This window comes from Portunus trituberculatus, chromosome 25 (genome assembly GCF_017591435.1).
Source record: "Portunus trituberculatus isolate SZX2019 chromosome 25, ASM1759143v1, whole genome shotgun sequence".
NCBI lineage: Eukaryota > Metazoa > Arthropoda > Malacostraca > Decapoda > Portunidae > Portunus > Portunus trituberculatus.
In genome coordinates, this window is record NC_059279.1 from 14,978,591 (window position 1) to 15,002,580 (window position 23,990).

At 39.9% G+C, this 23,990-nt stretch overlaps 2 protein-coding genes across 2 annotated transcripts; both read right to left on the minus strand.

The window, feature by feature from the left end:
- Positions 1 to 5,796: 5,796 nt before the first annotated feature.
- On the minus strand, positions 5,797 to 12,862 carry LOC123508664 (glutamate receptor-like). Its single transcript, XM_045262510.1, has 9 exons — positions 12,818 to 12,862; positions 12,545 to 12,648; positions 12,205 to 12,295; positions 11,645 to 11,803; positions 9,108 to 9,255; positions 8,772 to 8,989; positions 8,326 to 8,477; positions 6,619 to 6,729; positions 5,797 to 6,016 (listed from the first exon to the last, which is right to left on the minus strand). Exons 1-9 carry the CDS (start codon positions 12,860 to 12,862, stop codon positions 5,797 to 5,799), a joined length of 1,248 nt encoding a protein of 415 aa, XP_045118445.1.
- Positions 12,863 to 16,579: 3,717 nt separating this feature from the next.
- Positions 16,580 to 23,520, minus strand: LOC123508804 (glutamate receptor ionotropic, kainate 1-like). Its single transcript, XM_045262718.1, has 11 exons — positions 23,362 to 23,520; positions 22,379 to 22,482; positions 22,174 to 22,264; positions 21,766 to 21,924; positions 21,512 to 21,659; positions 21,095 to 21,312; positions 20,855 to 21,006; positions 20,665 to 20,775; positions 20,164 to 20,324; positions 19,975 to 20,057; positions 16,580 to 16,707 (listed from the first exon to the last, which is right to left on the minus strand). Exons 1-10 carry the CDS (start codon positions 23,407 to 23,409, stop codon positions 20,002 to 20,004), a joined length of 1,248 nt encoding a protein of 415 aa, XP_045118653.1. The 5' UTR covers positions 23,410 to 23,520; the 3' UTR covers positions 16,580 to 16,707; positions 19,975 to 20,001.
- Between the last annotated feature and the right edge of the window lie 470 nt (positions 23,521 to 23,990).

The following is a 23,990-nucleotide window of genomic DNA, read 5'->3' on the forward strand; positions in this document are numbered from 1 at the left end:
TTTTCATGGTAACTGCTCTACTGATCTTGCTAACTGCATGCCTCCCCTCCTCTTCCGGCCTCGCTGCACATGGCTGTCTTCTTCCTCTCACCCCTGTTCTGTCCAACTCTCTAATGCAAGAGTACCAGTACTGTCATTCATTCATACTTTCCACTGCTAAACTGTGGAACTCGTTTCCTGCTTCTGTATTTTTATCTTCTTCTGTGTTGACCTTTTAAGAGAGAACTGTCGAGACATTTGTCCCTGCATTTCGGCTAACTTCTATGATCTTTTAGGGAACTGGCAACATTGTGGGCCTTTCTTTTTCATATATCGTTCCCCTTGGCCAGCTGTCCCTCTTACATAAGAAAGAAAAGTATATCTATGTCTTTCTATCCATCTATCTATCTATGTATGTATCCATCTATCTATCTATCTATCTATCTATCTATCTATCTATCTATCTATCTATCTATCTATCTATCTATCTATCTATCTATCTATCTATCTATCTATATATATATATATATATATATATATATATATATATATATATATATATATATATATATATATATATATATATATATATATATATATATATATATATTAGATTCGTTGAATTACAATTCCTAAGGGTCGTTGTCTTACATCATTTTCTTTTGGTTCTGTTCAAGACAATATAACGGTCTACCGAAAGTTTTTAAAGTTAATAATTCAGTTAAACCCTTTGTTGTTAGTTACTTTGCTATATATTTTTTTTCATTTCAATTCCATCACTATAGCGTAATTACACCTACAAAAATACTTTTGTGAATAGAAAATAATATGAAATATTATATAGTAAACTATTCTTGTGTTTGTAACTGATCATTAATCAATTAACCACAATGGACTATTTGTGACTGTCAAAAGGATACGGCTTATCACCCGTACATAATGGTGAGACCAGTGAGATTAATGGTCATTAATTCTTCTAAAACGTTATCACGTCGTGACATTGTGAATGTGCTTCGGAACATGACGCAAAAGATAGAAAAACGAGACGCATTTATCTCTTAGTAATGCATGAGCGACAGCCACGGTGAGCTCAGCACTGTGAACCCGCGCCGTGCGAGGCGTGTGATGGTTTAGTCACAACTTTTGAATAACATACATCCACCCAGTTCATCTTGTGTCAAAGCCTTATTGGCAGAGCGGGAGCATGCGTCCTGCTTGTTGTCCCTTACTTATGTGATGTATTCTTCTATTCGCGTCTCGAAAAAGATACTATAAGCTTAGATAAAAAAAAAAATTGCAAAGTATCTGTGAGATACTCCATAAGTTTCTTTTTTTTTATCAAGGCATTCAAGACTGCGTGAAAAACTCTCACTTATCTCTGAATCAGTACAACTTTTGCAACGTCCGCCCCTCCAGCCAGGCTTCCCGTCCTTCCAAGGCTTTAAAGATCTCCCACAGAGGGAACCTTTGTGTCCTCTCACGCTGTCTTCTCGCAACAAAGGAATCCACACAGTGATCCTTGTGTGTGTGTGTGTGTGTGTGTGTGTGTGTGTGTGTGTGTGTGTGTGTGTGTGTGTGTGTGTGTGTGTGTGTGTGTGCGTAAGTGTGTGTGTGTTACAAGTTATGTGTGACCTTGAAAAGCCAATGCTTTACCTATGTCTTTTCATTCTCTCTCTCTCTCTCTCTCTCTCTCTCTCTCTCTCTCTCTCTCTCTCTCTCTCTCTCTCTCTCTCTCTCTCTCTCTCTCTCTCTCTCTCTCTCTCTCTCTCTCTCTCTCTCTCTCTGTGTGTGTGTGTGTGTGTGTGTGTGTGTGTGTGTGTGTGTGTGTGTGTGTGTGTGTGTGTAAAGTAAAGTAAAGTAAAGTCAATTTTATTGCCATAAATATACAAAATAAAGCTATTTATACTATTTACATAGTTGAGTAGGCTTAGCCTGTCAAGCCGAAGCTTCCCGACAGACATTTTTCTTTAATAGATATATGGAGCTGGATTGGATACCTAACCCTCCTTAACAACCCACCGCCCTCCCCAAAAAAAAAAAATGATTATCATTGATAATTACAATTATATTAATATAATCAACGATGTTAATAATGGGACAATAACAATATAATTTGATATTATATAATTCAAACAATAATAATAACAATTTAAGATTACAATATTTAAATCAATAAGAACAAACAACTACGGTGAATTACTTAATTTTACATCTGAATACTGTTATTTACATCTGAATACTGTTATCAACAATCAAATGTGCTTTGAGTGATTTTCTAAACTGATAATAGTTACCACTGTTAAAATTTTTTTTTATGTCCATTGGCAGAGAATTCCATATAGTTGGTCCGTAGCACAAAATGCTGTTTTTGAAAAGAGTTGTCCTGAACTGTGGGCAAATAAGGTTAACATTATTTCTTCTGGTGTTGTGTTATGTAGTTATCATGTGGAAATATTCACTCCCATGTTGCTGAGTAAGGCATTTAAAGATGAATTAATGTAGATGAGAAATAATATTGGACCTAAAATAGATCCTTGTGGTACACCCCTATTTATAGTTTTAAAAGAAGAATAAGTTGAGTTACAATAAACAGCTTGGGAACGGTTTGTAAGATAGCTTTTAAACAAATCCAATGGAAGTCCTCGAATACCAAAATTTATAAGTTTCCTCAGGAGTGTTTTATGACATAATGAATCAAATGCTTTAGATAGGTCTAAAATACTCTTATTACATAATGTTTTTCTTCTAAGTAACGGTAGACATTAGAAATAAATTGCAAAATAGCTGATTCAGTTGAACGATCGGATCTGAAGCCATGCTGACAATCAGTGAATAATCTATTTTCCTCAATGAATTTTACAAGTCGGGTGGATATGACATTCTCGAACACCTTACTAAATGCGGGAAGAACCAATATACGTAGGTCTGTAGTTGCTGACGTCATTTCTATTACCAGATTTGAATAATGGCACTACTTTAGCTTTTTTTTATTTGTCAGGAAAAGCTCCTCTTTTAAAAGTAAGGTTAATGATGTGAGACAACGGTAAGGAGATATGGTTGGCAGTGTATCTTAAAATTAAAGGAGGGATTTCATCATACCCAGACGATGATTTTTTTAACACCTCAAGGTAGTTCTCTATTTCTGATTCTGAAACCGGTGACAAATAAAGAGAATAATTAGGAGCATTGTTCAAATATTTCATAAATTCATCTCCTACATCATCATGGCTCTGACACCCTGCTTTCAAAAATAGTCATTAAATTTATTAGGAATATCAACGCAATTAGGTAAATCAAGGGTTGTATCCTTATTATTTTTTGATCTGCCGAGAATTTTATTTATGGACTTCCAATGAAATTTGGGATTGCCTTGGTTATTAATTAGTTGATTCTGGTTGTATTTCTTTTTGGCCGTTTTTAACAATGAAACCAATTTATTTCTGTATATTCTATAGTGCTCCTTAAAGGTTAAAGGCCATTTGTGTGCCAATTTTTCAAGTCTGTTTTTTTCCCTGATGCTGTTCTTCAGACCTTGTGTTATGTGTGGGCTACGCTCCTTTTTAAAATTTAATTTAACATTTTTCAGTGGGAAACATTTATCAAAGTAATATTTAAATCGATCATAAAATAAATTATAGGCATTGTTTGGACATGTACAAGCTGTAACATCTGACCAGTTAATTTTTGAAAGCATATTAAAAAATGTGTCTATCGAGTCGTAGTTTAATAATCTTTTCGTAATGTATATAGGACTGTGAACGACAGATTGGTTACATGCAAATACTGAGATAACGGGGTAGTGGTCAGTTATATCAGTTTTAAGTACGTAGTTGCTTACATTGTTTTCTATGTGTGAAACCCAGATTTGATCTATTAATGTGGATGAAGTGTCTGCTGCACGTGTTGGTAATGTTGTGGTGGGAAATAATGAATAACTGTACATAATATTAAGAAATTCCTGCACATTATCAGTATTTTGTTTTAAGAGATCTAAATTTAGGTCACCAAAAATGAATACGTTATTGTAATTTTTATCTTTTATAATATCTAGAATTTCAGTCAGTGTATTACAGAAATCGTTTACATTACTTTGAGGTGGCCTGTAGACACAAATAAACAAGTATGTATTTTCATTAAATTTGGCTTCAATTCCTAAGGTTTCAATGAATGGTTCAAGTCGAAAAAATTCAATAATCATTGAAGATTTGTATTTACTTGCGATATAAATGGCCACTCCCCCACCATATCTATTTCTATTATTAGTGAACATTTCGTAGTGTGGTAGCATATACAATGGCGAGATATCAGCGTCTAGTCTGGTTTCTGTGAAACCTAATACATTAAAATCTATGTTGCAAGAGAGGACGGAGTCGACGAAATATTGAAAGTTAGTAGACATAGACCTAATATTCAATGTCAATAAATTAATTACAGCACTTTCTTGCAATAAAGGAAGGCAGTCTAGAAAAATATATTTTGATTTAGGGAAGTTCACATTTCTCAATCTTAAGTAAAACTGGTTAACATCAAGATCATTATTATAATTATCGTCTTGTACTGAAAATGGAGCAAAGTATTCATATAATTCTTCTCTTGGTGCATTATTCAAATTACTAAATTCCGATAGGTCTTCACTGTTAATTAATGCAAATGGAAAAATAGAAGGATCTATTTCATGAGTTGTAGTAGTAGTATTAGTATTAGTAGTAATAGTAGTAGTGTGTGTGTGTGTGTGTGTGTGTGTGTGTGTGTGTGTGTGTGTGTGTGTGTGTGTGTATGTGTGTGTTTTATACATTGTGTGACTTTGAAGAGACAATGTTTTATATACATTTTATTCATTCTCTCTCTCTCTCTCTCTCTCTCTCTCTCTCTCTCTCTCTCTCTCTCTCTCTCTCTCTCTCTCTCTCTCTCTCTCTCTCTCTCTCTCTCTCTCTCTCTCTCTCTCTCTCTCTCTCTCTCTCTCTCTCTCTCTCTCTCTCTCTCTCTCTCTCTCTCTCTCTCTCTCTCTCTCTCTCTCTCTCTCTCTCTCTCTCTCTCTCTCTCTCTCTCTCTCTCTCTCTCTCTCTCTCTCGTTATTACAAAGTAAAAGTATATAGAAAATTTTCTTTCTGTTTACTGAAATCGAAGAAGTTTTATCAGGATCATCAACGCTCAATGCAGGTCTCAGGACAGAAGTAATTCAGTCATCCACTCCCTAATGAGACACCAGCCAAGGCACAGGCTGAGGCAGTGAAGACTACACTCACGAATCTTTTCTACGTTCTTCATGTATTGTACATGACACCCAACACGTTGCATGGCAGCGAAAAACTAACTTTGTCCGACGTTCAGTTTTGGCTTTTTATACAATGAAGTTCTCGGATTCTTTGCATGGACGAATATCATGCTGGACTCCTGTTGTCGCGACACTGCCTTCATCTTACTCGGTTGTGGTGGTTGCAGTAGTATTTTCTTCATTGTCAAGAACCATTCAGCTATGTTCATATGTGGCGTGTCTGTGTGTTCACAAGGGGAGCGCGTTGAGCGGCTTTCATCGCCGTCTCAGTGCCACTTCCAGAAAGAAGACGGCGATGCTGGTGGCCAGACCTGTAAGGAAGCAACATTGATGGGTCAGTACTGCATTCCATTACTTCACTTGTTGGTGCTAATAACGCCATGACACACTATTTCCCGTAATTTCTTTTTGACGATTTAGCGACCAAAAGTAAAATCACACAAGCATTTAAGCAGTAGGTATGAACACTTGGATCATTCACTTTGTTGGCAGTGGTGTCTTTCAAAATGTATCTTAAAAAGTTGCAGCAGCCAGATAGAAAATCATACGTGTGAACACTGGAATGCTGCTCGCATCCCTCCTCTACCCTCACTTCCCTCACCTCCCCCCAGCAGGAGGAAGGAGCCAGCTAGAGCTTCAACGGTGAGAGCGGCAATGCCCGTGCTGCGGTCTGCGGAGGGCGGTCTGAGGCACTGGGTGGCATTGGTAATCTCCTGCGCCAGCCACAGGTCCAGGATGCCCGCCTCCTTCAACATGTGGATGCTGCAGGAAGAGACGGTGCTACAGTGATCCTTATTCAACCCCTTCAGAATGAGTGTGTGGTACTGATACACAGTTATGAACGCGTCTCGCTTTGACACACGTAATTATAATTTTGTGGTAGTATTGTTTACTTCATTGTTGCGTAAGTGATTATCATCTTTATTAATATTATTTGTTCATTCATTTATATATTCTAGATAGAGAATAAATTGTTCGTGGCATTTAGGTTCGTAGAGCTAAATAAAATAATGGATAATGGTGATAGTGACATGAATAACAACATGAGGTATATGAACTGGCTGACCTACGCCTAGATATAAACATTGATAAGTAAATAAATAAGTAAATATATATATATATATATATATATATATATATATATATATATATATATATATATATATATTACATTATATTATATTTATATATAATATATTGTGGATATAGTGTGGAAAATTGTTTTAGCAAGCAAATTTACGTCATTTCTTAGTGAATTGCGTAGTGCAATACTGATACTTGACTTGATATTGAACATCAAGTTAATGTCATCTTGCAGTGGCCTACACATCTGACTACTAAACTCAATGAACTATCTCACGGACATGGCGTTGGTTCTGCGGCGATAGGTCGAGTTGATCTGGAAGGCCATGGCGATCTGGATATTGCTGTACACATTTTCGCGGGAGATGTACAGGTGACACTTGCCGGTGTTGCTGAGGGCGAGCCAGGCAGAGTGGCATTAGTGATTGCTGGCAGGCCAAGAGTAGTGCGGTGCTATGAACTGTTATTTCTACTTTTAATGGAAATTAATCTTATTCTTTTGTTATAATTCAGACAATCAAGAGACTAAAGAGAAAAATGTTTTGCATCAGTAGAACAGTTAGCATGGAAATAGCGATGAAAGATAGAAAGAGATGCAACATTTCGGCAGTGAGAAAGAGGCTGAAGACAGTTAGTGAGAGGAGGGGAGTTGATGAAATGGAAAGCTTTTGATTCATCCTTTCTAGTAAAACTGTGTGACTGGAACCTCCCAAACATACGAAGAGTACTCCATACAGGGACGGATAAGGCCCTTGTACAGAGTTAGCAGTTGGAGGGGCGAGAAAAACTGGCGGAGACGCCTCAGAACACCTAACTTCATAGAAGCTGTTTTAGCAAGAGATGAGATGTGAAGTTTCCAGTTAAGATTATGAGTAAAGGACAGACCGAGGATATTCATTGTGGAAGAGGGAGACAGTTGAGTGTCATTGAAGAAGAGGGGATAGTTGTCTGGAAGGTTGTGTCGAGTTGATAGATGGAGGAATTGAGTTTTTGAGGCATTGAAAACTACTAGATTTTCTCTGCCCCAATCGGAAATCTTAGAAAGATCGGAAGTTATGAGTTCTGTGGCGTCCCTGCGTGATCTGTTGACTTCCTGAAGGGTTGGTCGTCTCTGAAAGGACGTGGAAAGATGTAGTAGGTATCATCAGCGTAGTAGTGGATAGGACAAGAAGTTTGATTAAGAAGGTCATTAATGAATAATAGAAAGAGAGTGGGTGACAGGACAAAACCCTGAGGAACTCCACTATTAATAAATCTAGGTGAAGAAGATTGGCCGTCTACCAGAGCAGCAATAGAACGGTCGGAAAGGAAACTTGAGATAAAGTTGCAGAGAGAAGGATAGAAGCCGTAGGAGGGCAGTTTTGAAATCAAAGCTTTATGCCAGACTCTATCAAAAGCTTTTGATATGTCTAACGCTACAGCAAAAGTTTCACCGAAATCTCTAAAAGAGGATGACCAAGACTCAGTAAGGAAAGCCAGAAGATCACCAGTAGAGCGACCTTGACGGAAGCCATACTGGCGATCAGACAGAAGATTGTGAAGTGACAGATGTTTGAGAATCTTCCTATTCAGGATAGATTAAAAACTTTAGACAAGCAAGAGATTAAAGCTATAGGACGGTAGTTTGAGGGATTAGAACGGTCACCCTTTTTAGGAACAGGCTGAATGTAGGCAAACTTCCAGCAGGAAGGAAAGGTAGAAGTCGATAGACAAAGTTGGAAGAGTTTGGCCAGGCAAGGTGCAAGCACGGAAGCACAGTTTTTGAGAACAATAGGAGGGACCCCATCAGGACCATAAGCCTTCCGAGGGTTTAGGCCAGCGAGGGCATGGAAAACATCATTACGAAGAATTTTGATTGAACACATGAAATAGTCAGAGGGAGGAGGAGAGGGAGGGACAAGCCCAGAATCATCTAAGGTGGAGTTGTGAGCAAAGGTTTGAGAGAAGAGTTCAGTTTTAGAAACACAAGAGATATGCTCCCTTCTCACCTGTAGTCCCAAGACATGGCCTTCTTCATGGTGGTTTTGTCACAGATGGCCGCGTACTGACTACTGGCGATGTCATGGCGCGAGGAGTAGCAGTCCTGGATGGTGGAGAGCAGACCATCAAAAAATTTCTTCCTCGCCCCGTCTTTCGCCTCCTGTAGATGCACACAGGTCGGTCAGTTGATGTGCAACTAAGGCAATTAAGTGTTTTATTTAATCTGATCATAAACCTTTTAATGATTTTGATTACTTTTGTAAAGGAAAGAAGATATTGAAGAAAGACAAGAGTGAAAAAGAACAGGCAATATGGGAGGCTGGGAGCAAGGCTATCACTTTGAGTTGAGAAAGGGACAAATTCAACATGTAGATTTTGTCAGATATAGTCATGTACATGAGTTAGCCATGTTCCCGGTGTGTTGGGGCCTCGCAGGGCTTCATGGCACGGTCACCTGGAAGTACTGGTACATCATGGAGGACGACTCCACCGTCCAGGGCAGGTCGTCCTGCGCAACCAGGTCTGCCAGGGAATCAATGGGGATGGTGACCCGCGGCACGGTGAGCATGGCGGTGAGGATGCCGCCGTAAGAAGACATGAACACCATGGACGCCAGCAGCCACACGGCGGCAAGCAGCCGGGTGGCAGTGAAGGGCGGCACATCCTCGGAGCCTGGTAGGAGGACAGTGTACATAATGTGGATATCACACTTTGGAGAAATGTTTAACTCACTAAGTCGGCAGTGCTTCCTGAACTTCCACTTGTCCCCTTAACGTTCGTGGCCACGCACCTTCCTGTGTGAAGACCTTCAGGCCCCAGTTAGTGGCCTTGGAGAAGCCCCAGCGTGGCGACGAGCTGAACAAGCTCATTTCCGTCGCTGCCAGGCGTGCCATCACCACCACTATTACTATCAAGCTCGTTAGCGCCAACATCCACACCTGAAGAATTATCATTGTCACCGCCTCCACCACCACCACTACCATTACTTAAGCAATAACTACAGGAGAAATGTTAGAATCATGACAGTCATGGTGATGTGTATGTTGAGTTATTCTTTGGCAGTAACTAAGAAAAGTTATGGTTTATTTTGAGTCAAAGGAAGTCTGATGAATAATCCAGGAGTGGTGTGAGAATCTTTACATGTACAGAGAAAATACGTGAAGGAATGCTGAACAATTGTAGCGAAGAACGACGCCACATGTTGGGGTTTCCTATAATAGCGACAAAAAAAAAGGATAAAAAAGTAACCTGTTCTTAAAGAGCACCTCTTGACATTTATGTGTTCGATTCCGAGTCATCTAACAATATTTTCTTTTATTGGTGAGGGCTGTAGTGTTTTCAAGACGACAGTACGTGAGAAAATTTATGTATATTTTTTTTATAAAAAATAATAGAATATTAAAGTACATCAAAGATTTCATTAAGCGATGTGGCTGAAAAGCCAATGGAAGTAAACATTCTTCGATTAATAAGGATTGGAAGAAAATACGTTAGATGAAATGTATGCATTGTTATATCATGCATTATATACACAGATATAGTTTACAATAATTGTTCAGTGTTCTTGACATGCAGCAATGTTTTTGGAGCACGATTATTGCCTCACTTTTCCAAAGAAATGACCAGAAAACAAAATGGAATCTGAAATGGTGTTGGTGTGAAATGTATGTATGTATCACTTGTAATTTTAAAGTCTCTGAGCATTTATATATAAATTTGCACATGCTTGTAGAGTGTGATTTATATTGCATATACGTAGTTCGTAGTATAGTTATCAAGTTCTTCTTTGAAAAATAACCTTCCTCTTGGTAGCCTAAACAGTACTCAATTAAGCATCTTTGCTCATATATATTCATACCAATTCTAATCCTATGCGATAAAATAAAACGTTACACCATTAATTGCTGCTCGCCGTTGCTCCGCTGCTCTGTTCCACGAGACACTGCAACACTTCTTATGCATGGTCCGTGATGGCACCTCCCTCCTCGCACCCCTCTACTTGATTTCATGTGAAGAACGCCACGGAGTTTTGGTTCAGTCTTGACTAAATATCCCTGAAGGAAAGCAAATGTGAGAACTTCTCTCGAGCGATTCTTCAATTGGCGTGTCGTCATTTCCTGTGTCGCCCACGCGGTGTCTTGGCTCACATCTCTCGTGCTACCACTGTATGCTCCCTGTCAATCTCAAGGATAGAATTGCCAGCAACACACCTCTCACACCAATTCTAATCCTATGCGATAAGATAAAACGTTTGCTTGTAAACTCCATCGGTGACTGACTGCTGTGTCAGCATGTACTTGCCACGAGCAGTGGACTAACTGAGGCCAACAAACTGGCTACCGAACACTAACGGATAAGTTTGTCGCGGGTTTCTTTATTTTCCCAACACAATTCATGTATTATTGTGAGCATGTTGAAACCTTTAGCCAGATGCTAGGGTCCTCTACCACTCCTACCACTCCTACCGCCTGCATAATGCCTTGGGCAAATATAGCAGCAGAATTTCACAGTTAGGAAATTCCATCACGATTGCGTTTGGTCTTCATACATTATCCACCTGACGGAGTCACCACCGCCACAACCAAGGCAGGACTGGTGTGGAAGAGGCGACGACCTAATAAATCACCATCATCCTCCTGCAGCATCGTGACTGGCAGGGCGCTACTCACTCCTCGCTGTGTCTGTTCCTGCGTCATGACGTGTGCCCGGCAAGGGGAAGTCGTCCACCAGAAACGATTAACTAAAAGTAGAATGATTTCAACTTTGCTCTCATGTCCCTGTACGTCCTCATGTGAGAAGGACCACATGATGAGCAATAGCATCGCATACGTCCACATCATAAAAGAGACATTTCCTTAAAAATTGCTTTGAATTTTTTTTTCTATTTTTACATCAAGGTTTCTTCCTTGCCGTTTTTTACCCACGTGTTCTTAAGTATATGCAGTGACCCTATTACCTGAAAATATCTTGGACTTCGGGAGAAGTAGATACATTACCGGTGCAGAAGTTTTGTTCTTCGCTTTGTGTCTGGGCCAGTAAGGAACATATGTAGCTTGATTCGAGTTCGCAAGGGAGCCGAGTCACGGCTTAGTATACTCAACGACGGACGCTTTCTTAGTCTTGTTGTTGTGGTGGCAATGAGTGAATGTGCTTTCGTTGTGAATGCCTTCCTCTACCAAATGTAGATTTATACTGACATTAATTTCTTTATAAATGCCTTGCAATGTCATACATATCTTTAAAATGACAGTGCCTACCTTAAACTCCTAGTATCATGTATAGCATTAAAAGGCCGCTCCTTATTACACTTAACAGCACCTCGCTTACCTTTCCACTGAAAGGTTTAAGGAACCCCGCCATGTCGTTCCGTAGGGTGGGCCTCACCATCAGGATCGCGTTGTTCTCGCTGTACATGGGATCCGTAAAGTCACATATCGACTCCCTCTGGTAAGTTACGCCGAAGGGACCCACAGCGAACTCCACTTCCTGAAGAAAATCACAGCATTCTATTAGCCTCGCGTGGGTGTGTCTTGTCTCTAGTGAAGAATGGACCAACTGTCAGCTATTCATGGAAAGATAATATGTAAAACAAAAACTTCACTTATACATAACCTAACAATATGTACGAGGAACCGACACGGATATAGACCCAGATGAATATAGACAAATGTGTTGGCAAAATCAGTGTTCAAGGTAATTTTTCATTATATGTTTAATGGAGAGGAGAGCTGGAGTGGAATGTCAAAAGTAGAAAAAAAAGTCATCTCCGTTGCAGGTGACGAACATCTTAGAGAAACTGGTCGTAAAGATAAGTGTGTTATTGTACTTTTTTTGTCCTTTTGTTTTGAAAGATTATTATCCATGTCCTTCAGGGAAGCATTACTCACCCGCCGCTGCAGCTGACCCAGCATGCCGTCCCAGGAGCCGTTCGGATAGGGTCGCCCCCACGCCATGTTGACAGGACGTACAAACTCGTAACTGTAAATGAAAGACTTGAATTAGGCAAACTAGCACAGCATACTATCAAACAACTTCACTTATTTCCTTTGATTTATTTTCAGTATTTTTCTCTACTAATTCATCCTAATTCTATTTCTAGGTGAATGATTTAAGGGACAGTGTGTCATTACTGGTTAGGGGGCCAATCTCCACATACACTAACTTAATTAAACAACAGTTTGTGCATCCTGCAAGAAAAGCTCGACAAATACACCTTCGTTCACTTACTCAAAGCTCAAAACACTGGATATCATGTCGAGAAGCTTTCCCATCGGTCCCTCCACCTTCATTCTCCCGTCAGTGTCCGTCAGCACCTTAGTCCACGGCACCCACTATAGGCAAGAGGAGGACCAGTGAAGCTCTGTTTATAATCGAAACACTGACTACCAAACATTAAGCAAACACCAGAACATTAACACCCAAACCTGGAACCACATCAGGCACATCACACCAGTTCACCACAAGCTCCCACCCTCCACACAGCCTCGGCCTCCACAGTACCTGCTCCACCGCCACCTTGAGGACTGGTCTTGAATGCGTCGCCATGCCCCACATACACGACTCCGCCTCCTCCTTCAGCCACGCTGCGCTTACTATCCGTGGCCTTGGGTCGCCTTCCGCTTCACCGCTCTGCTATTCTTTCCCCTCGTGCCGCAGTGACTTTACTGTGTGTGTCTATACAGTGCCTGGCCTCCTTTGATGTAACCTCTGTACTGTGCTCCATTAAGGAACCTCTGTCCTTCTGTTGTCTGCCTGCGCAAGGGAGTGTGGCTCAATATACATCTACTATACATATCTGCACTCTGTCAACACTGACATGCATATACTAGCGCGCGCACACACACACACACACACACACACACACACACACACACACACGCCATCATAGTGTTTATTTATTCATTTATTTTTTTCAGCAACAAAGTAAAACCTACTTGAAAAAAAAAATAGAATTAAATTATTTTTTTTTGTCATAGCGTCCTTCACATTCACACTTCACATTTATGTATATACACTGCATTGGCCACGCGCTCACACACACACACACACACACACACACACACACACACACACACACACACACACACACACACACACACACACACACACACACACACACCACTACACTACCGCGTAGTGTAGTGGTTAACTTACAGACAAATAATGCTGTTCTCTCTCAACTTTTCTTCTTAGTTTTCACCAACACCGTGATGCTTTCTTCCTTCCCTCGCTCCACTACCTCCACTACTCACATCGCTATCACTCACTCCACTCCCCCCACGCTACAGCCACGCCCCTCTCATCAGCTACTACTACTGTCTGGTGTTGTTGTAACGCTCTCAGCACCTTGTCCAGCTGAATGCTTTCCCTTGTCAACACTGAACGCCTCTTAGGGATAATCGACCAGGAGGGAGGGACTTGATGAAGCAGTTTTCCTACCAATATTTCTAACACAAGTGAGATATGTCATCCTTTTTTCCATGGGAGTTATCATTGGCTAAAGCTGCATCTGGTGTGTATCTTAGGTCACCTACTTCCACCCCTCCAACCCTCCACCCGATGTCCGTCAGCTTAACATAGCCGCCGGTTGCATGTGGTTAGTAAATGTGGTAAAGCTCGTATCACACAGTCGCTCTTTTCTTACGAAATCGCGTCATGTGACAGCATGTTCGACGAGACCGCGGGAAATAATAGCAAACAGCATATTAAGAAAGACAACAACGCCACGCGTGGTAGCAACACAACAAAACAAACACAACAGAAGCTAAATCGTGAAGCATGATGCCATTAACCAAGCTATTTCAGCAGTGGGATTCGGTGTACTTGTTTGCAAGAAGAAAAATGAGTAAAACTGCATAGGAGGAGGAGGAGGAGGAAGAAGAGGATGTGAACACGAAAATTGTTAGCTAGAAGAGAAAAAAGCAGCCAGTGTAGCAGGTTGCTGTCTCTAGAAGATGAAGTACAATTGGGATGTGAGGTGTTCCACAGTGGTAGCTGGTCTAGAACCAAGTGTCTTCCACCTGTTTTCTCCATGTAAGCGGAATCATAATGGGCGATGATGCAGCAGCCGAGGATCATTTGGTTTGATTCGAGCAGAATGTAAACAAACCACGAAATGAAATCAATGTGATCATATTTAACAGTTAAATTCTGTATATGTACTATATAAGATGAATGGATAAAATTTTCATAATCAAGTAATGATACTTAACATCAATTAATGGTAATATTATACTGTATTATATTTAATACAATATATTCACTATGAACTTCCAACGACTTTCTCCTAATCGCAGGAAATCCGTGAAAGTTTCCGATAGTTTCCCTGGACGCCGCATCGAACGAAATCTCAGTTCTTCTGTAATATCTCGTTGAAAGTGATGTTGCATGGCATGATATCGCAGGAAAAAAGTGCCCGTGTGATACCCGCTGAACAAGTGCTGCACAGGAATGGCTGGCGCACAATCACACACACACCCACACGCACACACACACGCACACACACACACACACACACATTTGTGTGTATGTATATGTATATGTGTGTGTATTTATATGTATGTATGTAGGTAGGTATATGTATGTATGTATGTGTATATATATATGTGTGTATATTATATATTATCATTATTATTATTATTATTGTTATTATTATTATTATTATTATTATTATAATAACTATTATTCATATTATTAGTTATTATAGTAATATTACTATTATATGCTCTACTATGTTAAATTGTAAACATCAAATCTAATAATGCATGATCATGTCTGTCGGGAAGCTTGGCTTGACAGGCTGTGCCACAGTCAGTTTCATTGTATTCAACACACACACACACGCACACACACACACACACACACACACACACACACACACACACACACACACACACACACACACACACACACACACACACACACACACACACACACACACACACACACACACACACACACACACACACACACACACACACACACACACACACACACGCACACACACACACACACACACACACACACACACACACACGTCCGGTAGCTCAGTGGTTAGAGCGCTCGCTAGCTTCACAAGCCAGAGGACCGGGGTTCGATTCCCCGGCCGGGTGGAGATATTTGGGTGTGTCTCCTTTCACGTGTAGCCCCTGTTCACCTAGCAGTGAGTAGGTATGAGATGTAAACCGAGGAGTTGTGACCTTGTTGTCCCGGTGTGTGGTGTGTGCCTGGTCTCAGGCCTATCCGAAGATCGGAAATAATGAGCTCTGAGCTCGTTCCGTAAGGTAACGTCTGGCTGTCTCGTCAGAGACTGCAGCAGATCAAACACACACACACACACACACACACACACACACACACACACACACACACACACACACACACACACACACACACACACACACACACACACACACAAGTAGAAATTAACTTCGTGTGAGTACCAAACACCAACACGTCACATCACATCACCACACTACCACAACACACCACCACACGAGACCACCTCACCACCACCACACCACACAATCACACCACGGTATTCCTGGCGTCTCCACCTAGCCAGTCCCATTGAGGTCAGCCAAGCCCCTCCTGCAGCGGCTAAGGTAGTAGCTTGCCGCCATATATCTAGCGTAATTTCGAGGGATTTTACAGTTGATTTAAAGGCTCACTATGGAGAGGTAAATGGAGGTGAAGGTGGGTAGGAGAGGAGTGTGAGGGAGAGAGGTGAGGAAAAGGAGCTGTTGAGGAAAATTGCCCGTAATTTATTGAGCTTTTTATATAATTTTATGTATTTTCTTTTTATTTTTTTGTTAATAGAGGTTGCATTTTTTTATATTCAATTTATTGATGTAAAAGAAAAACAAATTATAGTGTTTACAAGATCTTGTCCGGCTGTTTCCTTTAATTTCTCTTTATAATAACAATATCATCTTTGTAGAAATTTTCATTTTTGTTACTAATACTGCTCTGTTTGTTCTAGTGTTTGATGTAAGACTTAGGAATATATATATATATATATATATATATATATATATATATATATATATATATATATATATATATATATATATATAAACGTATCACAAGTCAGCATATTTTGATTGACTTATGTTGACGTTAATCACATTTCTCTATCCTTTCCTTACTGCACTATTTTTCCCTGCTCTTAATCACACCCTCTTTTAATCTTTCCATCTTTCTCCTCCATCTCTCCTGATTGTAGGTCTAAAAACTCGTATTTGTGATATATTCAGTGCTTTATTGTTACATTGCCGCTGGTACAGGAGGTCACAGGTCACAGGTCATCACGGCAGAGCAGGGTGTCATTCATTACAGCGGAGGGTTGGTCACTGGGTGGTCTTGGGGACGTGAAGGGCTGGGCAGTGAGGCTGTTGGTGGGTAAGATTACATTAGTTGACACCTTCACATTGATACTCTGATTCACCAAACTTGTCACATTATATTTTAGGACATGAGAACTTTGCAATGCTGACACTGACCTGGTCGTTCACGCTTTGGTTGGCCTCATATTCCCACCCGTCATCGTGTTTCAGAATGTGAACAAATGTACTTTATTTATTTTCTAAGTAAGATGAACAACTGGCCAAGGACAACAAAAGAAAATAATGAATAAATAAATAAATCTAAAAAAAATGCCCACTTAATTCCCAGTTCCCGTAGAGGTCCGATAGCATTAGCCAAAAGAAGGCCAAAAGAGAGGGATAAATATCTTGAGACCAAAACTGTATGATTGCGGGATAATAAACATCTTTCACTTAAATTACATGATACATTACAATTAGGCAAAGATTCTGGAAGAAATACAACATTGATTCCTCCCACGTTTTTAAATAAGGCTAATATACGTTGACCAATCAACAAGTGAGAGTGTCAGTCAGTTTGCTTGTCCTCGCTTGGTAACATTTCTGTGACAGGATTGGTGACGCAGAATATACCAGCATTACTTTTTTCTCCATATATAATCTTTCCAGTTAATGTCAGTCTGTTTTGTCACTGGCAGTAGAAATTAAATTGGATTTTTTAGTCTTTATGTTTATTAAAACTAGAAGTAGACTTAATAGGTTTAACTTCATTTTAGTTTAATCTGAAAAAAAAAGAGATGAACATGAACTGGTGCTCAAATAGTGTTATGCGAGTGGAAAATACTTTATAATCACGTTTTGATGCCCACTCAATAAGAAAATTTAAAAGAAGATACGACAGCTTTCTGAACAGGCAGGGTAGGTGAATATAGAGAAACATGGTGTGTGTCACGGTTACTCCTAGTGGATTTTTGTTGATTTAGTTCTCAAATGTCTTTTTTTTATGTTTTTATGGGCAAAATTGTGAGGTGAAGCTAGAATGGGAAACATAACACCTTTGCAATGTTGACCATCATAACTCCTGGATATGGATCATTGTTATGTTGCACCGGTTGGCTGCCTGCTGCTGGAAAGTATTGTGATGTACCCTATCAAGTATTTCCATCTTTTCCTTAATAATACTCAGGTGTTCTAGTTCAAAATGTTGTGTGTTAAATCGTGACGCAGTTCTCGAAGAAAGGAGTTTATGTGTGAGGAAATGGGGTGCAGATCACAGTTATCATGATTTACTGGCAAAGTTTCACAAGTTTAACAGTTGAGTCCATGAGGTGGCAGTCAAACTGTAACTGTATTGGTGGAGGAGGACGCAAAGTGAAGCAGTGGTAATTGACTTTCTCTAACCTACTGACGTGTCCTTCGTCAGCGGAGACAACTTTTTGAAATACTGGATGAAGTGAAAATGCTGCCATTTCATTATGTATTTTTCTGTCATTTATTCCTCTCATTTTTCTCATCTTCTGCTAACATAGTGCACTTGGTGTTAAAAACTCAATTGTTATATATATATATATATATATATATATATATATATATATATATATATATATATATATATATATATATATATATATATATATATATATATATATATATATATATATATATATATATATATATATATATATATATATATATATATATATATATATATATATATATATATATATATATATATATATATATATATATATATATATATATATATATATATATATATATATATATATATATATATATATATATATATATATATATATATATATATATATATATATATATATATATATATATATATATATATATATATATATATATATATATATATATATATATATATATATATATATATATATATATATATATATATATATATATATATATATATATATATATATATATATATATATATATATATATATATATATATATATATATATATATATATATATATATATATATATATATATATATATATATATATACATACACACACACACACACACACAGAGAGAGAGAGAGAGAGAGAGAGAGAGAGAGAGAGAGAGAGAGAGAGAGAGAGAGAGAGAGAGAGAGAGAGAGAGAGAGAGATAAACAAATAAATACATAAATAGCCAGATAGATACAGAGATAGTTAGATAGATAGATAGATACTGAGATAAGTAGATATAAATTTAGTAAAATAAGGTATTAGATGAAAAGATAGAAATATAACATGAATTCTATTACTTGTATGTTGCAGCATACTTGTATAGCAAAAAAAAAAAAAAAAAAAAAAGAATTATAAAGAATTTCATGAAAAAAAACTGTCCCTTAATTTACTGTAAGTTTGTAGTAAAACCACAACAAAGTGAATCTGTATGATACATTTCGGTGGCGAACGTAAGGCTTTAAATATCAGGAGTCTTGTGTAACACGCCCAGCTGTGCAGCAAGTCACGTGTGGCCAGGTGACTATTGAGGGGAACAATAAATAATAGATAAATTGTTACTTATATTAGATGCCCACTCATCAATTACAAGGGAATGTTTTTTTTATAATCATTGTATTAAAAGCTATGTAATTAATAAGTTATTTGAAAATTTACTTGTAATTTCATGTTAAGATCTGATTTTTTTTTTTTATTTATACCATGTGGGCTTTTCACGGGAATTTCTAGGCTAAAGGGGATACTTTTGTGGTACCTCCTATCTTAAAGCCCATCCGCTAGGAAACCGTTGCCCCGAGTGAGGAAGCCCAACCTACACTCGGACCGTGGACAGGATTCGAACCCGTGCGCTTGGAGACCCCTCGGATCCCAAAGCACGCATGGTTCCACTGTACTACGGCGAGCATGGTCGTATTTAATTACTCTTGTGGATTTTATGCGTTTTTTTCTTCTTTATATTCCGCTTAATCATTTGTTCCACTAATAATTGGAGTAAAATAGTTATGCAAATCTTGACTAACTTTCTTGGACCTACAAGTGAACTGGCAACTAAGTGGGCCTTTTTTTTATTATTTTACTTTATGCTTTCTTGGCCAGTTTTCCCCTCTTGCATAAAAAAAACTCAGTGAGGAACTCAGGGTCTTTTGTTGTTTGTTCATCCTTTGCATTCCTTTGTATTCTACCTCGTTTTTTTTTATTCCACTGTAGGTCAAAACTTCCTTGAAATCTCCCCACAGACAGTCTCCTATGTCTTCTCCTCTAAACCAGTCTGACATAGTTAATTCTTTATGATTAATGGATTCGTCTAGTTAGCCTTAATGACTGTACTGTAAGCGGGACAGGCTCACCCTGTTTCCTCCCAAAGCCACGGAGCCTCACAGCCTTGGTATGACGGTCTCCAGGAAGAAGGCTGCCGTGCCCGCTGCCAGACCTGTTTCCGGAAGAGATTGTATTTGGCTCTTATAGTCTCGGTCAGGTTGATGTTAGAATGTCCGTCGCATATTTCTTCAATTATTTCCTATTTCACTTCCGCTCACCTCCCACCAGCACAAGGAAGCAGCCGCCCATACTTTCGATACTGAGGGCTGCGATGGCCTCGCTGCGGTCTGCGGTGGGTGGGCGAAGGCACTGGCTGGTGTTGGTGATCTGAGCACCAATCCAGCGGTTCAGGATCCCCGACTCCTTCACGGCGTGGATGCTGCAAAAGGTCAAGTTCCATGAAAAACTCTGAGTCAATAATCACAAATCTCCACAACTTATTTTACTTATAACTGGTTTGGAAAATATCGTAAATAGGTTTTATTCTTCTTTTACAATAAAGTCCTAAGGCGATTAAATTGTGGCACCTCAATAACATTTTATTACCAGAGAGGCACTACCCTTTCTGCAAAAAGATTGAAAAATATTGGCCTTTTAACATTTAGGTCAGGAAAAGTACGCAATCCTGCAAATCCACCCTGAACCTCTTTTGTGTTCATCTGACATTATCCAGTCGTAGAGTTGGAAAGAACTCTCATCAGTGTTATGAGTTCACTTACATCCTGTTCGACCTCTCACGATACGTGGAGTTGATCTGGAAGGCCATGGCGATCTGCACGTTGCTGTACACATTCTCGCGGGAGATGTACAGGTGACACCGGCCACTGGTGCTGAGGAGACAAGTAAGACTCATTACTGTTGCGTTGGCAGTGATGTGTGAGGGACAGGCAAGCGAAGACAATCTTTTACCTGAAATCCCACGACATGGCTTTCTTCATGGTGGTTCTGTCGCAGATGGCCGCATACCTCCCCTCAGCGATGTCCTGACGTGCCGCCCAGCAGTCCTGGAAGGTTCCTGACGTCCTAGTGAACACGCTCCTGCGCACACCGTCGTCAGCTTCCTGTAGGAGTAAACATTGCCTTTTAATACCTTGTTGCAATAGTAATCTTGTAAGACGGCAAGATATCGATCCTCCCTAACTGTTTTACTTGGAAGTACTGGAACATCATGGAGCCCGCCTCCAGCCTCCAGGGCAGGTCGTCCTGCGCCACCAGGTCTGCCAGGGAGTCAATGGGAATGGTGACTCGCGGCACGGTGAGCATGGCGGTGAGAATGCCGCTGTAGGAGGACATGAACACTAGGGATGCCAGCAGCCAGGTGGTGACCAGCATGCGGCCTGCGTCATGGGGTGGCAGCCACTCAGACCCTGGAAGAGGAGAGGAAGGAAGGAGAGGAGAAAAGAAATGAGTATAATTTGTAAACGAAACACTTCGCTCCACCACGTCAAGCTGTCTGTTCTCAACGCACGCGGTAACGTGAATGCTCCGCTAAGTGTGTGTAGTAAAGAATAACCATTGTCACATGGAATAAACATACTGATTCTGATTCTGGATCTGGTGGCTCACCTTCCTGAGTGAAGGCCTTGAGGCCCCAGATGGCCGCCTTGGCCAGGGTGTTGCGGTTCTTGGTGTTGTACAAATTCGCTTCCGCCGTCGCCACTCGCGCCATCACCACCACCATTGCCACCAGACTCACCAGCGTCAGCAGCCACACCTGCAAGACCGCCAATGTTACTGACGTCATCACTACCACCACAGTCAACATCTTATATCCTAAGCACCAGCAATTACTTAACAAGATGGTAAGGACTTCAGGTCACCTCGTTAGCGAAGGGTTTGGCAAAGCCGGCCACGTCGTTCTGAAGCGTGGGTCTCACCATCAGGATGGCGTTGTTCTCGCTGTAGAAAGCGTCTGAGAAGTCACATACTGTCTCCCTCTGGTTCGTCACTCCAAATGGCCCCACCGCCAGCTCCACCTCCTGCACATGGAATGTCTTCAAATATCTCTCCTCGCCTATCAATTCCAGCACGCACACATTACGTATTTTCCCAACGGTGTTACTTTACTATCACAGAGAATACTTTAGCAGTATCAATTATGTCTATAACTTGCTGCTGCCGCCTGCCTCCACCGTCCCCCTGCTGAGCCACCTGCAATTTTCATAGCCATTGATTATGCCACACTTATTAAAGCCTCTAATTGGACGCAGTAACAGTATAGTACTCACCCTACGCTGTAGGAGTCCCAGAAGGCCATTCCAAGATCCATTTGCATCAGGGCCTCCCCACACTCTGTCCACAGGCCGCACGAACTCGTAGCTACGGGAGAAAAATACACTTGTTTCACATCCCCTATGTGTATAATGCCAAACTGAAGCTAGATCCATTGAAACCGTGAAACTGTAGTCGTGTTTGTTAACATGACTCACTCACTCGAAGTTAAGGACGCTGGAGAGAATGTCGAGGAGATTAGCCATAGGGCCCTCGATCCTCAGGGCCCCGTTGGCCTCCGTCACCACCTTCGTCCATGGCACCCACTGACCAGGGACGCAAGGTGGAAGGCGGAAAGGGAGGCAACAGTACCATAATGATTAAACACACAAGTATGGAGACGCATGAGAAGAGAAGCATGCGTTCCTGTGTTAAGTATGTTAATTAATCTGTGATGATATTTTTTACTACCTACTTTATCATCAAGTAAACTGAATGCTCTCGTCTTCATATGTGCTTAAAATGCCACATTACTTCGCAGGCTCTAATGCACCTATAACATTCAACAATGCTTCTCATGTTCTCATACAAATTGCATATTCTGCACCTTTCTTGTGTAGGAGGGAAACGAATTTATAAGAAGGAAAATTAAAAATGAAAAAAAAGCCCACAGAGGTGCTGGTTCACAAATAGTAACAAAAGCGGTTTAGGATTTTGAGTGAAGGGTGTGCATGTAATTAAGTACATGTAGTTTTGTATGAAGGAAGGCTGTGACTGCACACGGAAATGTTCATTGGTTACAGCTGGGTTATTCATGAGTTTACAGCACCTCTTGATCTATATCATAAATATTAATCTGTATTCTTCATGTCCTACAGTCTGAATCTCTGTTTATATATCCTGAACGCTCCACAACACTCCTTCTGTCCTCGCACAGTTCTCTCATTTCCTTGACCGTCTCTTTCTTCCGTAAATCGCATAGTAATTTAGCGAGTCTAACTTAAAACACATACTTTTCAAATCCTTTCTAAACTCTTTACGTGTTTCTTTACGTGAAAATTACAGTAGTTTAACCATACCTAACCTAACCTAACCTAATCCACCTAACATAACATATCGTATCTTTCCAAAATCTTATAGAAACCTAACTTTACCTAACACAAGAATCCTTATACCCAACAGTAACATAACCTAAGAAGACGTACCTCCTCCACGGCCACCTTGAGCACAGGTTTTTGTGGTGCTGCTGTCATGGCGTGAGTGAAGTCGGTGGCAGTCTCTTAAAGCACCTCAGACACTCTCGCTTTATTGATGACTTACTAGCTGCGTTGTAAGTAATTTGTTTGACAGTGCATTTGTGGAGACCTTCCTTCTGTTGGTATAAGTCTCATAAATAAATTCCGTTTTACGTGACTGGCTATGGTTATGACCTGCATTGTAACAAATGCCTTGATTTTTTTATGTAGCAGTGTAAAGATGACTAAGGACAACAGAAAGAGCAAAAAAAACAAAAACAAAACAAATTAGTTGCCATTTCCCAGAAATTAAGCTCCCCAGTACTGGGACGCATTTTTAACTTATGTTTTCTGCATGATTAGATGATTTTAGTTACATTAGGAATGTTATATGGAAGTCAGAAGATTAATGGCCAGCTTCTTTACTATTTGAATCCCTTTAAAGTTTCTGAAGCTGTGTAAAATCACCAAATAGTAAGCAGAATGAATATGAAAACGTGGTATGGTACTGAAGAGGTTGATAATGTTAGGTAACAGTGCCAAATCTTGTGAGGAAGGATCATGATTGTTGTGATTCTTTATAGTTGTGATTACTGTTT